Source organism: Desmodus rotundus, chromosome 8 (assembly GCF_022682495.2).
Source record: "Desmodus rotundus isolate HL8 chromosome 8, HLdesRot8A.1, whole genome shotgun sequence".
Classification (NCBI taxonomy): domain Eukaryota; kingdom Metazoa; phylum Chordata; class Mammalia; order Chiroptera; family Phyllostomidae; genus Desmodus; species Desmodus rotundus.
Window position 1 is genome coordinate 101708472 of NC_071394.1, and position 13480 is coordinate 101721951.

General features: G+C 37.5%; 1 protein-coding gene across 6 annotated transcripts in view; it reads left to right on the forward strand.

Annotated features, from left to right (window-relative positions):
• Positions 1-13480, forward strand: part of CEP70 (centrosomal protein 70) — a 65007-nt gene that overhangs the window by 34866 nt on the left and 16661 nt on the right. For all 6 annotated transcript variants that reach the window (XM_024566157.4, XM_045200069.3, XM_045200067.3 and 3 more), the window contains 3 exons: positions 7366-7450; positions 7541-7629; positions 8758-8832. In XM_024566157.4, coding sequence (XP_024421925.2) covers positions 7366-7450; positions 7541-7629; positions 8758-8832 — 249 coding nt within the window. The remainder of the gene's footprint in view (positions 1-7365; positions 7451-7540; positions 7630-8757; positions 8833-13480) is intronic.

The window sequence follows — 13480 nt, forward strand, 5'->3', positions numbered from 1 at the left end:
AGTCATTTTAACTTTGCAGCAGTAGAGAGCCTTTCTTAAGGAGAGGGTTTTCAGAGTTCAGGACTGCACAGAGTTTGTAAGCCCAGCCTTCCTTCTAAGAGTGAGTACTAACTTGACAGTGAGACTGTAGCAATTCAAAGTGGAGTTTGAGATCTGTAAATAGGATATTAGCATCACCTGGAGAAGCAGGAGTACTGTAAAAGGAGGGTATAATAAAGTACAAGTATTAAATCACTGAAGAAGAGGTGACGGAAGCGTTTAGAGATGAGAGACGTGGAAGAGGAGAACACGAGGGAATGCAGGCTACAGTTGGAGGTCTAACTGGGATAAAAACAGCACAGGAGAAGGAGGTACGTACTGCAGAGCTCGAGGAGCAGCACCAAGGAAGGAGACAGACGGGACATGGGCCTCTTGCAGAGTCAGTGTTGTTTTTCTCACCATGAAACACGGAAAGTGATGTTTGTGTGCCACACTGGGGCAACCAGACAACGCTGCAGTTGGAAGCAGCTGGCTGGAACCCTGAACACCCCAAGCCTTACCCAGTTGTCCTGAGGGCTGAGGGGGATGAATATCCTGGTACGACTGTAGCCCTTTGCACAGCACGCCTGTGGCATCCATTTGGGGGCTGTGCTCCAGGGCACAGGATTGAGAAGGCCTCCCCAGAGGGACTTGTGCAGGGCAGTTACTGAACACTGTGGACTGGTATTCCTTTTTGTCTCCATGCATGAGAAGGCTCAGGGAAGGCAAAGGAAGCAGCGGTCAAGGCAGCAGAAGTGTGAATACAAGCATGCCTTGTTTTGTTGCACTTCTCTTTATTGTGCCTCACAGAGGTGTTGCATTGTTTTTTACAAATTAAAGGCAAGACCCTTCATCAGCAAAAACATTGCAAGACTTCACTTTATTGTGGTGTTCTGGAAGTCTGAGAAAACTGCAAACATGCTACAACCTCTGAGAAAGGAAAAGTAAATTTTAAAATGATGGGCTTTCAGCTGTGTTACTTTACCTACTTTTCTTTACCCAATATTAATACATCAGTATAGATGTATTAGGTGTATAGATGTATTAGATGTATAGATGTATAGGAATATGTTGCTAGTTATTTGCATTAGTGTTTCTGTGGCTTGGTGGATAGGATGAAAGAGCCAAAGAAAGCAACAAAGGAAGAAAACCTACGAGACTCAGATGGAGTTTCTTCTGAGATGTCAGAGGCATTTGAAAAGTTAACCTGCAGGAAAATAGTTTTATAGGGAATTAGTAGTTGAGTGAAATTCCCATGTCTAATTTTATTCTCTCTTTAGATAGAAATTTTAAAGACGGTCTTAGGAAATGAAAGCAGGGCCTTGAGGTTCACTTCTGATCTTCTGAACGTGGTCACATTTGGGCTAGAGAAGAAAATAAGACATAGGATTTCTTTAATTTTATTTTTTCTCTTTATCCTTAAGCAGCAGCATCTTCAACATGTAGCCCCTCTTTGAAGTTTCTGGAGGCTGTTGGAGAAAGGATGGGGAGGAATTTGGCTGTGGGGATTGCAGGTCCAAATGAGAGCTTGGGAACATGCTTAGAATTACGTTTCTACTTCAGGAAAGTCTTTCAATGATAAGTAAAGGACTACAGGAAAATAGCGTGAGAGTTCTTTTTTTTTTTAATTTTTTTAATTGTTATTCAATTACAGTTGTTTGCCTTTTCTCCCCACTCCTCCACCCCACCCCAGCATGAGAGTACTTTACCGAAACCCTTTTCCCTTTAGGTGTGCATGCATTTGAAAGTGTCCTCCATATTAGCTTTCTCTTGAGAACAAGCGTAGCCCATAGTGGCAGATGTTTTGGAGTATCTGTAGGGAGTGATGTGCTAGAATGTGCTCTAGAAGATCTAGGAGATGTGTTAGCACAGCACTCTGCAATAGAAGAGTAGTACAAGCCACGGACATAATTTTGCATTTTCAGGTAGCCAAGATAAAAAGTGAAAAGAAACAAATGAAATGAATTTTAATATTTTATTTAACATTCTAAATCTTATCATTTCAACATGTAATCAGAAAGAACAATATTAATGAGCTATTTCATTCATATTTCTTTTCAGTTATTTCTTTTTTCATATTAAATCATTGAAATATGAATATTTTAACATAGCTTAGCTCAATTCAGACACTGGGGATCACTGGGTCAAAGGCAGGTCCATTTTTAGTTTTTTGAAGAATCTCCATACTGCTTTCCACAGAGGCTGCACCAGTCTGCATTCTCCCCAACAGTGCACAAGGGTTCCCCTTTCTCCATGTCTTTGCCAGCCTTTGTTTCTTGATTTATTGTTGACAGTCATTCTGACAGGGGTGAGATGGTATCTCATTGTGGTGATAGTTTGCATTTCTTCTGATGATTAGTGACATTGAGCATCTTTTCATATGTCTATTGGCCTTCTGTATGTCTTCTTTGGAGAACTGTCTGTTCAGGTCCTTTGCCCACTTTTTAATTGGGTCGTTTGTTTTTTTGGTGTTGAGTTTTGTAAGTACTTTATAAATTTTGGATATTAACCCTTCAGCAGATGTGTTGGAGAGTATGTTCTCCCATTCTGCGGGTCATCTTTTTATTTTGTTGATGATATCCTTTGCTGTGCAAACAATTTTTAGCTTGATGTAGTCCTTTTTGTTTATTTTTTTTCTTTTATTTCCCTTGCCTGGGGAGATACATCTGATAAAAAATCTCTATGAGCAATGTCCAAGATCTTTCTGCCTATATTTTCTTCTAGGATTTTTATGGTTTTGGGTCTAACATTTAAGTCTTTGATCCATTTTGATTTTATTCTAGTGTGTGGTGTGAGAAGGTAGTCTAGTTTAGTTTTTCTGTACTTACCTGTCCAATTTTCCCAACATTATTTTATTGAATAAACTATCTTTAGCCCATTGCATGTGCTTGCTTCCTCTTTCAAATATTAATTGACTGTAAAGGTGTGGTTTTATTTCTGGGCTCTCTATTCTGTTCTATTGATCTGTGTCTGTTTTTATACCAGTACCATGCTGTTTTCATTACTGTGGCTTTGTAGTGTATTTTGATATTAGGTAGCATGATTCTTCCAACTTTGTTCTTCTTTCTCAGGATGGCTGTTGCTATGTGGAGCCTTTAGTGGTTCCATGTAAACTTTTGAAATATTTGTTCTAGTTCCATGCAATATGTCATTGGAATCTTGATAGGAATTGCATTGAATATATAGATTTCTTTGGGTAGTGTGGACATTTTAATGATGTTAATTCTTCCTATCCATGAATACTCTATGTGCTTCCACTTATTTGTATCTTTTTCAATTTATTTTTTTCAGTGTCTTATAATTTTCCATGTGCACGTCTTTTACATCCTTGGTTAGGTTTATTCCTAGGTATTTTATTCTTCTTGAAGCAATTATGAATGGGACTGGTTTCTTAATTTCCCTTTCTGTTAGTTTATAACTGGCGTATAAAAACGTAACTGATATTACAGGAACTACTATAAAGAACACATGGACAAAACCAAGGGGGAGGGTGGAGGTGGGGGAGGGAGGTGGGTTCACCTGGGGTGGGGTGGAGGGATGGGGAGAAAAGGCATACAACTGTAATTGAATAACAATAAAAATTAAAAAAAAAAACGTAACTGATTCTGAATATTAATTTTGTATCCTGCTACTTTGCTAAATTCAGTTATCAGTTCTAGTAGATTCTTGGTGGAATCTTTGGTGTTCTTTATATACAGTATCATGTCATCTGCAAATAAAGACAGTTTTACTCCTTCCTTTCCAATTTGGATGCCTTTTATTTCTTCTTCTTGTCTAATTGCTGTGGCTAGGACTTCCAGTGCTATGTTGGATAAGAGAGGTGAAAGTAGATGTCCCTGTCTTGTTCCCAGTCTTAAGAGGAATGCTTGTAGTTTTTGCCCATTAAGTATGATGCTGACAGTGGGTTTGTCATATATGACCTTTATTGTGTTTAGGTATGTTCCCTGTATTCCCGCTTAGCTGAGAGTTTTTGTCATAAGTACTGGATTTTATCAAATGCCTTTTCTGTATCCATTAATATGATCATGTGATTTTTATTCTTCACGCTGTTTATGTGGTGAATCACATTTATTGATTTGCAAATGTTGTACCAACCTTGCATTCCCAGAACAAATCTCATTTGATCGTGGTGTATGACCTTTTTGATGCATTGCTATGTTCAGTTTGCTAATATTTTGTTGAGGGTTTTAGCATCTATGTTCATCAGGGATATTGGCCTGTAATTTTCTCTCTCTGTAGTGTCTTTATCTGGTTTTGGAATTGGGATAATGCTGGCCTCGCAAAATGAGTTTGGGAGTCTTCCCTCCTCTTGAATTTTACGAAATAGTTCAAGGAGCCAGAGGTGTTAATTCTTCTGGAATGTTTGGTAAAATCCCCATGAAGTCATCTGGTCCAGGGCTTTTGTTTGTTTGAAGTTCTTTGATTACTGCCTCAGTTTCACTAGGTGAAATCTGTTTATTCAGATTCTCTGATTCTTCCTGATTTAGTTTTGGAAGATTGTATGTTTCTAGGAATTTATCCATTTTGTCCAGGCTTTCCAGTTTGTTGGCATATAGTTGTTCATAATATTTTCTACAATCCTTTGTATTTCTCTGGTATCAGTTGTTATTTCTCCTCTTTCATTTCTGATTTTATTTGTTGGGGTAATCTCCCTTTTTCTCTTGATGACTCTGCTTAAGGGTTTTTCAGTTGTATTTATCTTTTCAAAGAACCAACCATCTCTTGTTTTCATCTGTATAATTTTTTTAGACTCCATGTCATTTATTTCTGCTCTGGTCTTTATTATTTCCTTCCTTCTACTCACTTTGGACTTTGTTGTTCTTTCTCAGGTTCCTTTAAGTATAGAGTTAGACTGTTTATTTGAGCTTTTTCTTGTTTTTTTGAGATAGGCCTGTAATGCTATGAATTTCCCTCTTAATATTGCTTTCTCAGTGTCCCACAGAGTTTGGATTGTTGTGTCCTCATTTTCAGCATTTCATGGTATCTTTTGATTTCTTCCTTGATCTTGTTATTGACCCATTCATTGTTTAATAACATGTTATTTAGCTTCCATGTTTTGGGGTGTTTTTCACTGTTCTTGTTGTGATTGATTTCTAGTTTCATAGCATTGTGATCAGAGAAGATCCTTGATTTGATACCAGAGAAGACCGATATGATTTCAGTCTTCTTAAATTTATTGAGACTTGTTTTATGTCCTAACATATGGTCTATCCTTGAAAACATTCCATACGCACTGGAAAAGTATGTATATTCTGCTGCTTTGGGATGAAATGCTCTGAAGATAATCAATTAAATCCGTTTGATCTGAGTGTTGTTTAAAGCTGCTTTCTCCTTGTTGATTTTCTGCCTGGAAGTTCTAGCCACTGAAGTCAATGGGGTGTTAAAATCCCTGACTATGACTGTGTTTCTGTTGATCCCTCCCTTTATGTCCATTAAGATTTGCTTCACATTGTTAGGTGCTCCTATGTTGGGTGCGTAAATGTTTACTGGGGTTATATTATCTTGTTGGATTGTTCCCTTTAGCATTATGTACTGTCCTGTTCTGTCTCTTATTATAGTCTTGGTTTTAAAGTCTGTTTTGTCAAATATAAGTACTGCTACTCCAGCTTTTTGTTCCTTTCCATTTACATGAAATATCTTTTCCCAACTGTTTATTTTTAGTCTGTGTGAATCTTTTGATCCGAGGTGGGTCTTGTAGAGGCATCATATATATGGGTCTTGTTTTCTTATCCATTCAGCTGCCCTGTCCTGCATCTTTTGGTTGGAGCATTTAGCCATTTACATTTAAGGTGGTTATTGATACATACATATGTAGTGCCGTTTTATTGTTACACAGTTTTCCTGTGTTTTTTTTCCTTCTCTTTTTCTTTTAAAGCAAGCCCTTTAACATTTTTTTTGTAGTACTGATTTGGTATTAACAAACTCCTGCAGCTTTTTCTTGTCTGGGAAGATCCTTATTTCTCCTTCGGTTTTAAATGATAGCCTTGCTGGGTAAAGTAGCCTTCATTGTAGGTCCTTGCTTTTCATCACCTTGAATGTTTCACACCACTCCGTTCTGGCCTGAAATGTTTCTGCTGAGTAATCAGATGACAGTCTAGTTGGTGCTCCCTTGTAGGTAACTACTTGCTTTTCTCTTGTGGCTTTTAGTATTCTCTCCTTGTCTTTAAACCTAGTCATTTTACCTATGATATGTCTTGGTGTAGGTGTCTGGGTCCAACTTGTTTAGAACTCTCTGAGCTTCATTTGAGCTTTTGTACTACTTCAGGTTTTAAATGTTTATTTTAATTAAAATAAAATGAGAAATTTTGTTTTTCAGTCACACTAGCCATATTTCAAGTGCTCGTTAGCCACATGTGTTAGTGTTTACCATATTAGCCCAGAGATAATGCATCAGGATTGTTAATAATAATACTGATTTCATAGTAGTACTTTGCAGTTCCCGGAGTGCTTTAATATCTTTTGTTTACTTCTAACACCAATCCTGTGAGACATATATGACAGATATTATCTCTATTTGACAGATGCAAAAACAAACTTGAGAGATTGATCTACTACTCAAATAACACAGCTGATTAATGGTGGTGGCACGACTTGAATTGGGACTATTAAATCTGTTGCTTTGTCCACTTACACTCTACATTTTTTCATATAGTTCTTTTGGTGACTTAAAAGTACTAGAAGGAGAAAACAGTATGCTTTGTTTATTTATGAAATGCTCTGAAGATAATCAATTAAATCCGTTTGATCTAGATTGGTGTTTAAAGCTGCTTTCTCCTTGTTGATTTTCTGCCTGGAAGTTCTAGCCACTGAACTAAGTTCATTCAACAAGTGTTTTTATTTATTTATTTATTCATTTATTTTTAGAGGGAGCGGAAGGGAGGGAGAAAGAGAGGGAGAGAAGTGTCAATATGTGGTTGCCTCTCATGTGCCCCCCATGGGGACCTGGTCCCGCAGCCCAGCATGTGCCCTAGAACCAGCGACCCTTTGGTTCGCAGGCCGCCGCTCAATCCACTGAGCTGCACCAAGCCAGGGCCAACAGGTGTTTTTTTTTCACTCATTCTTATGCCCCATACTCTGCTAGACAATGAGATACCGTGGGGAACAAGACAGAGTTCTGGTTTGCGTGGCTCTGACATTCTAATTAAGGTGATAGTGAACAGATACATAACAGTAGTACCTAATTCCTAATACCATTCTCTGCGAGAACAAGTAGGAAATATGGCTTAAATTTTAATTCATATGTATATTATCAAACCCTCATTGGATTGATTTAGTTCACGGTAGCTAGATTTTTTTCTTTGAAGTTAGATTTTTTCATAAGAAGCGTACTGCATGTGTTTTTCACAGGCAATACAGAGAAGATGAAAGCCAGTCAGAAGACGACGACTACAGAAGTCTCGAGGCCTCACCAACTTATAAAGGCCTTCTCATGGTACGGGGCTGTGCGACTCATGAGTGCTTTTTTATCGAGTAAAGTAAGCATCTAGGAAAGTTAACTGTTCTTCTGTGAAATGTGTTGCAGTCATTACAGAATCAACTGAAGGAATCAAAAGCTAAGATTGATGTACTTTTAATTGAAAAGCTGAATCTCCAAAAAGATTTGGAAACCAGGTGAGAGAAACTTAAGTCATTTTTATGTAACCTTTGGAAAATAAACATATTGGAATTTGGAACATTAAATAAGTCATTCTAGCCCTTTACTGTAAAGCTAATCTTGGGGAAATTCATACTCTTATAATCATTTTAGTCCAAAGTCTTTCATATGATGGGTGGAACAAGAACACATAAGTAGGCAAGTGAAGTGAGAAAACAGGAGTCTACATTGAAAAGATAAAACTGGGTAGGAACTCAGTAGATTCAGTCTTATACTAGCAGGTTTCCAAATTCCTTTAGAACATCTTATGTCAACTTATCCGTGTGTTGTGGGAGGAGAAGAAAACTAAAAAGTTTAAATGGCATACAACAGACAAATACATTAATATACAGCGTACCTGCCACAAAAGGATGAGAGTCTACGTGTTGACAGTGAGTAATAAGGAATGAGCAACACATATTTGTTGGTCACTTATTGTAAGTTAAGACACTATCCTAAGCTCTGCTATAATATGAACAAAACAGATACCTTGTTCTCATAAAGCTTATACTTTAATGGAGGGAGGACTGATACCTACAGTGTAAGCCACTTGTGTAGTAAATTTTAACAGCTTGCCACATAGTAATATGTAAATTTATGATTATGTAACCTAAAGTAAAAATTTAAAGCATGCATGGGACTCATGAGCAGTGAATTCGGGATAGTATTTTCTGTGTCATGCAAAGGAGAGGAATGACATTAATGAGGGACACACATGGAGTTTTAAGTATATACATAATGTTTTAGTTAAAAATAAGATTAGAAACAAATCTTAATATTCAATTTTGATATAGTAAAACTACTTATAAAACAAATAGTATTTGTTTTATATTTTCTATTCTTGGTCTGTGTATTTGAAATATCTCACTATAAAAACAAGCAATAGGTTAATAACAATAAAAATGGGTAAAAAGTTTTGAACAGGGAATGCAGAGAAGAAGAAATCCAGTGGCCAATAAACACTTCAGTAGCAGTCATGGAATATTTTAAGACTTAACAAGCATAGTTGTGATAAGTAACAAGGTGTACTCTATTGTTCGTTATTAAATAACCTTATAGCTTCATTCAATAAATTGAATGTGTTCAACATGATTTATTTTCTACAGGCCCACACAGCATGAATTAAGACTTTATAAACAACAAGTGAAGAAACTGGAGAAAGCCCTAAAGAAAAACATCAAGTAATTATACTTTACCAAAGTTACAAATTTATTAGGTTTTTGTGTTTTGTTACCTGTTAGCTTACCTTATATGGCTTGGCTTGAAATTACGAGGCTGATGGGGGCAAATGATACTAACAAGGGATATTTCTGGTCCCACAGTTTAAAAACATTTCTATTGTGTTGGATTTAGCTATATTTTAATTTAATTTGTTTATTTTTATTTATTGTTGTTCAGTTACAGATGTCCTGCCTTTTTCCTATTGCTCTCCCCTGCCCTGTTCCTCCCGCACTCCCACAGTCAGTCCCCCCATTATCTGTACCCATGAGACTTCTGTTCATATTCCTTTGCTTGCCCTTCCCCTTCTTTCCCCGTTATCCCTTCCCCATGCCCCTCTGGTCACTGTCAGTTTGTTCTTTATTTCTAGGTCTCTGGTTATGTTTTGCTCATTTGTTTGTTTTGTTGACTAGGTTCCGCTTATAGGTGAGATCATATGGTGTTTGTCTTTCATCGCCTGGCTTATTTCACTTAGCCTAATGCTCTCCAGTTTGATTTAGCTATACGTTAATTTTAAATAAGAACAAGAAAAAGTTACTTGCCTAATATAATAAAGGGCAAGATTTTAACTAGATAATTATATTTGGAAGTCATGGAGGAATTTTAAGAGAATCGCTGAAATTAGAAATGACGCCCCAAATTTTGTTGGTAGTAGCCATGACCTGAAGAATATATACCCTCATCATACTTTAAAAGTACCAGAATGAATGCAGCCAGCCATTCATATTCACCACTTGTATCTTTCTTGACTTTGGAAACATATACTCAGAGGAGTTTCAGAAAATTTGTCCTCCAATAGTGATAGTATTTTCTAAAGATTCTGTGTGCCCTCTTTGGTTCAAGGAAATGGGACTTGAGGGAGCACTGGGATGAAATATTTTGAAAACTATGAGCTATGTAAGTGTTTGATACATTAAATGTATTGGCATAAGTTGATTCAGTTTTTAGTCACAGCTGTGTTTCCTTCTTTCTGTGGCAACACATGCTGTGGTGAAAGGCAAGTTTTCTGGATACCCAAGAATCACATATTGAGTTAAATTAAAATAGTAGAGAAGAAAAACTTAAGAGAGAGAAGTGGAAAATTTGGAAAAGCTGCATTTATTCATTCAATTAATATTTTATTTATTTTCCTTCCTACTATACTATTGCTTGACATTTTGGGTACCTATAATACCTCCCACTGTCTGCTGGGCATTTTGGGTACTGGAATTACAGTGCTGCACCAAGTAGAAAAGGTCTCTGCCCTCAGGGAGATGATGTGAAGGGAGGAGGACAGTGAAAATAGACACATAAGACAGCTTTGATATAGACGTCCTTGCATGTAAAATAGCACAGGACTTGCTGCTGTGTGAGTTTTTGGACAAGAGGTGGTGGCGACATGATCGAAGGTGGCAGTAGTGGTGACGGTGAGTGTTTGGAATGTTAGAGGTGGAACTGATAGGATTGGCGGAGGATCGAATATAGGCAGCTGAGGAGGAAAAATCAAGACTCCTAAGTTTTAGGCCTGAATAACTAGGTAATTGTTGGTGCTTTAATAACCAAGATGGTAAAATTGATTGAGATACAGGGAGGTAAAAAGTCAGAGGAGAAAGTGTGGGGAGGAAAAACTTTTCATCAGCCCTTTTAGGGTCTCTGGCTAGGCTTGAAAATTAAACTGACAAAGACAGATTAACATGAGAAAAGCACACAAATATATTGAACGTAAGTTTTACGTGACGTAGGAGCCTCCATAGGAAGTGAAGACCTGAACGAGCAGTTAAGCCTGAGTGTTTTTATACTAGGTTTGATGAAGAGAGGAGTGTTATGGGAAAATGGGATAGGACAAAAGAGTATGAGCTAAGGGTAGTAAACTGGGGGAAATTCCAATTCTCCTTGCTGTGTCTTTGTCTTCACAGATGAAGATCTCCTTTCCTTCTGTTACAGGGAGGGTACCTGTCACCTGAGGGTCTTATCATCTGCTTCAGGAAAGAAGGGGGGAGGTCAGAGAGTCTTTCCTGTACCTGCCATTTTTCAGACTCCTTCAGCTTAAAATATTTCTTATTTTAAAGTGGCATATTTTAAATTTTCATTATTTATTTATTTTTTTACTTTACTAATTATTTTATTATTATTCTCATTTATTCTATTACAGTTGTCCTAATTTCCCCCTTAGCCCTTCTCCACCCACCCCACACTCCCACAGTCAGTCCCCACACCACCGTTGTCTGTGTCCATAGGTCAGTCATACATGTTCTTTGACTAGTCCCTTCCTAGTCAACCATCCCTCCCTCCCCCATCCCCTCTGGGTACTCTCAGTCTGTTCTATGTTTCCATGTCTCTGGTTGTTTTGCTTGTTAGTTAATTTTGTTTATTAGATTCCTCTTAAAAGCGAGATGGTAGGGTATTTGTCTTTCACCAGCTGGCTTATTTCACTTAGTGTAATAATTTCCAGTTCCAACTCGACTGTTGCAAAAGGTAGGACTTACTTCTTTCTGCTGTGTAGTATTCCATTGTGTAAATATAACACAGTTTTTTAATCCATTCATCTACCGATGGGCATTTAGGCTGTTTCCAGCACTTGGCTGTTGTAAATAGCATTGCTATGAACACAGGGGTGTGTAAGTTCTTTGAATTAGTGTTTCAGGCTTCTTAGGGTATATTCCCAGCAATGGAATTGCTGGGTCAAAAGGCAGTTGATTTTAATTTTTTGAGGAAATTCAATACTATTTTCCACAGTAGCTGTGTCAAGCTGCCCAGTGACCTTTCAGTTCACAGGCTGGCACTCAATCCACTGAGCCACACCAGCCAGGGAGTTTTAAAAGTGGTGTATTTTTAAATTGATTTTTCTAGAGAGAGAAAGGAAGGGGTTGAGAGAGAGAGAACATGGATTTGTTGTTCCACTATTTCTGCATTCATGGGTTGATTCTTGCATGTGCCCTGACTGGAGATTGAACCCGGAACCCTGGTGTATTGGGATGACACTAACCAACTGGGCTACCTGACTAGGGCCGAACTGGCATATCTTGATCCCCCTTAAAGAGATCTTACTGACTTCAAGGCAAGTATATTAGTGAAGATACACTCACACATTATTGTACTTTTATATACAGAGATAACATAGTCAATGCTTATTATTTACAGATTCCATATTTGTGAACTTGCCTACTTGCTAAGTTTTATTTTTAATCCCCAAATTAATATTTGCTGCACTTTCATAATCCTTCGTGGACATGCCCACCACAAACATTTCCAGCTGCTGAACCAGATGAGGCTCGTCCCTCTTTTTTCACCCCTCATGCTCTCAACTAGCATCCTTTTTGTTATCACAATGCCACCTTCTCTCTTTTTTTTGCGTTTTTTTGCTTTATGTTGGTGATTTCTCCAAGATGGTCCCCAAGTATAGTGTTGAAGTGTGCCATCTAGTGTCCCTACACACCAGAATCCTGTGATGTGCCTTACAGAAAAACATGTGTTAGGTAAACTTCATGTAGGCATGAGTTATAGTGCTATTAGCCATTTCTTTAAATGTTAACATGCATGAAACTAGGTTATGTACTGAGGAATGGATTGAGGTCAGTTGAGGAAATACGACCAGATGCGTGCAGGAACCTGACCCTGTGTCTCCCCGAGGAGCAGTGGTTTAGTCTGCTAATTAAGTGTTCGTGCTAACTTTAAGAACATAACTACTACAGATAAGAATTTATTAAATATATTTTGTGATGTTCATTTAGGTCTAGTCTTTAGATTGATTTTTATACTATTAGCCTTTAAAATTATGATTCTGAACCAATCCCTGCTATATTTTTCTGCTGAATTTGAAGAAATTGTTTGTGTTTTTAGAAATTTAAATTTGGAATTTTAAAAAAATGTATTTGTTAGTTTTATTTTTTTAGGTATGGAATTTTTGTAGTATCTAGATGTGGAAACAGAATTAGGAATGTTAAATAACTTGCCCACATCACACAGGTGATAGGGGAAAGGACTTTGAAAGAAATCAGATCCGTATCTAATCATTCTTATTCCAAAGCTCACATTCTTAACTACCACACTAATAATCAGAACCAAACAAAACACCCAGTGAAAAAAATTAAGGTAAAACATTTAAAAATTTTATTTTCTTAAGTGTCAGAGTTAGAATGTTTTTCAAAGACCTGATGTTAGGGAAATAATTAAGAATAAAATCTCCTGTCAACCCAGTGAATCCTTTCTACATCTATAGGAAAAAAGGAACAGTTTCCTTACTGAATAAACATTCAACCAGACTGATGTGCATTACAGGCAATCTGCTAAAGAGATGGCAAAGACAGAAAGAGATCTCACCCTTTTATACAGCCACACAGGTGCTGTCCTTTACATACGTGTGAATTGTCTTTATCCAGAGGGAAAAAAGTTCTTGTACGCTTCGGCAAGCAGGAAGTTGCAGCTGAGGACCAGGAGCTTAGGCTTACCTCCGCTGAGCCAGGGAGACGAGGCACAGTCCTCCCTGATGTCCACATTCAAAGAGATGGTTCCAAGGCTCTCAAGGCAGACTTTCCCAGGATGTAAAATTGGCAAGAGGCTTATGTAAATCTTCTTTTTAAAATCCTCACTCAAAGATATGTTTTTTATTGATTTTTAGAGAGAGAAAACATT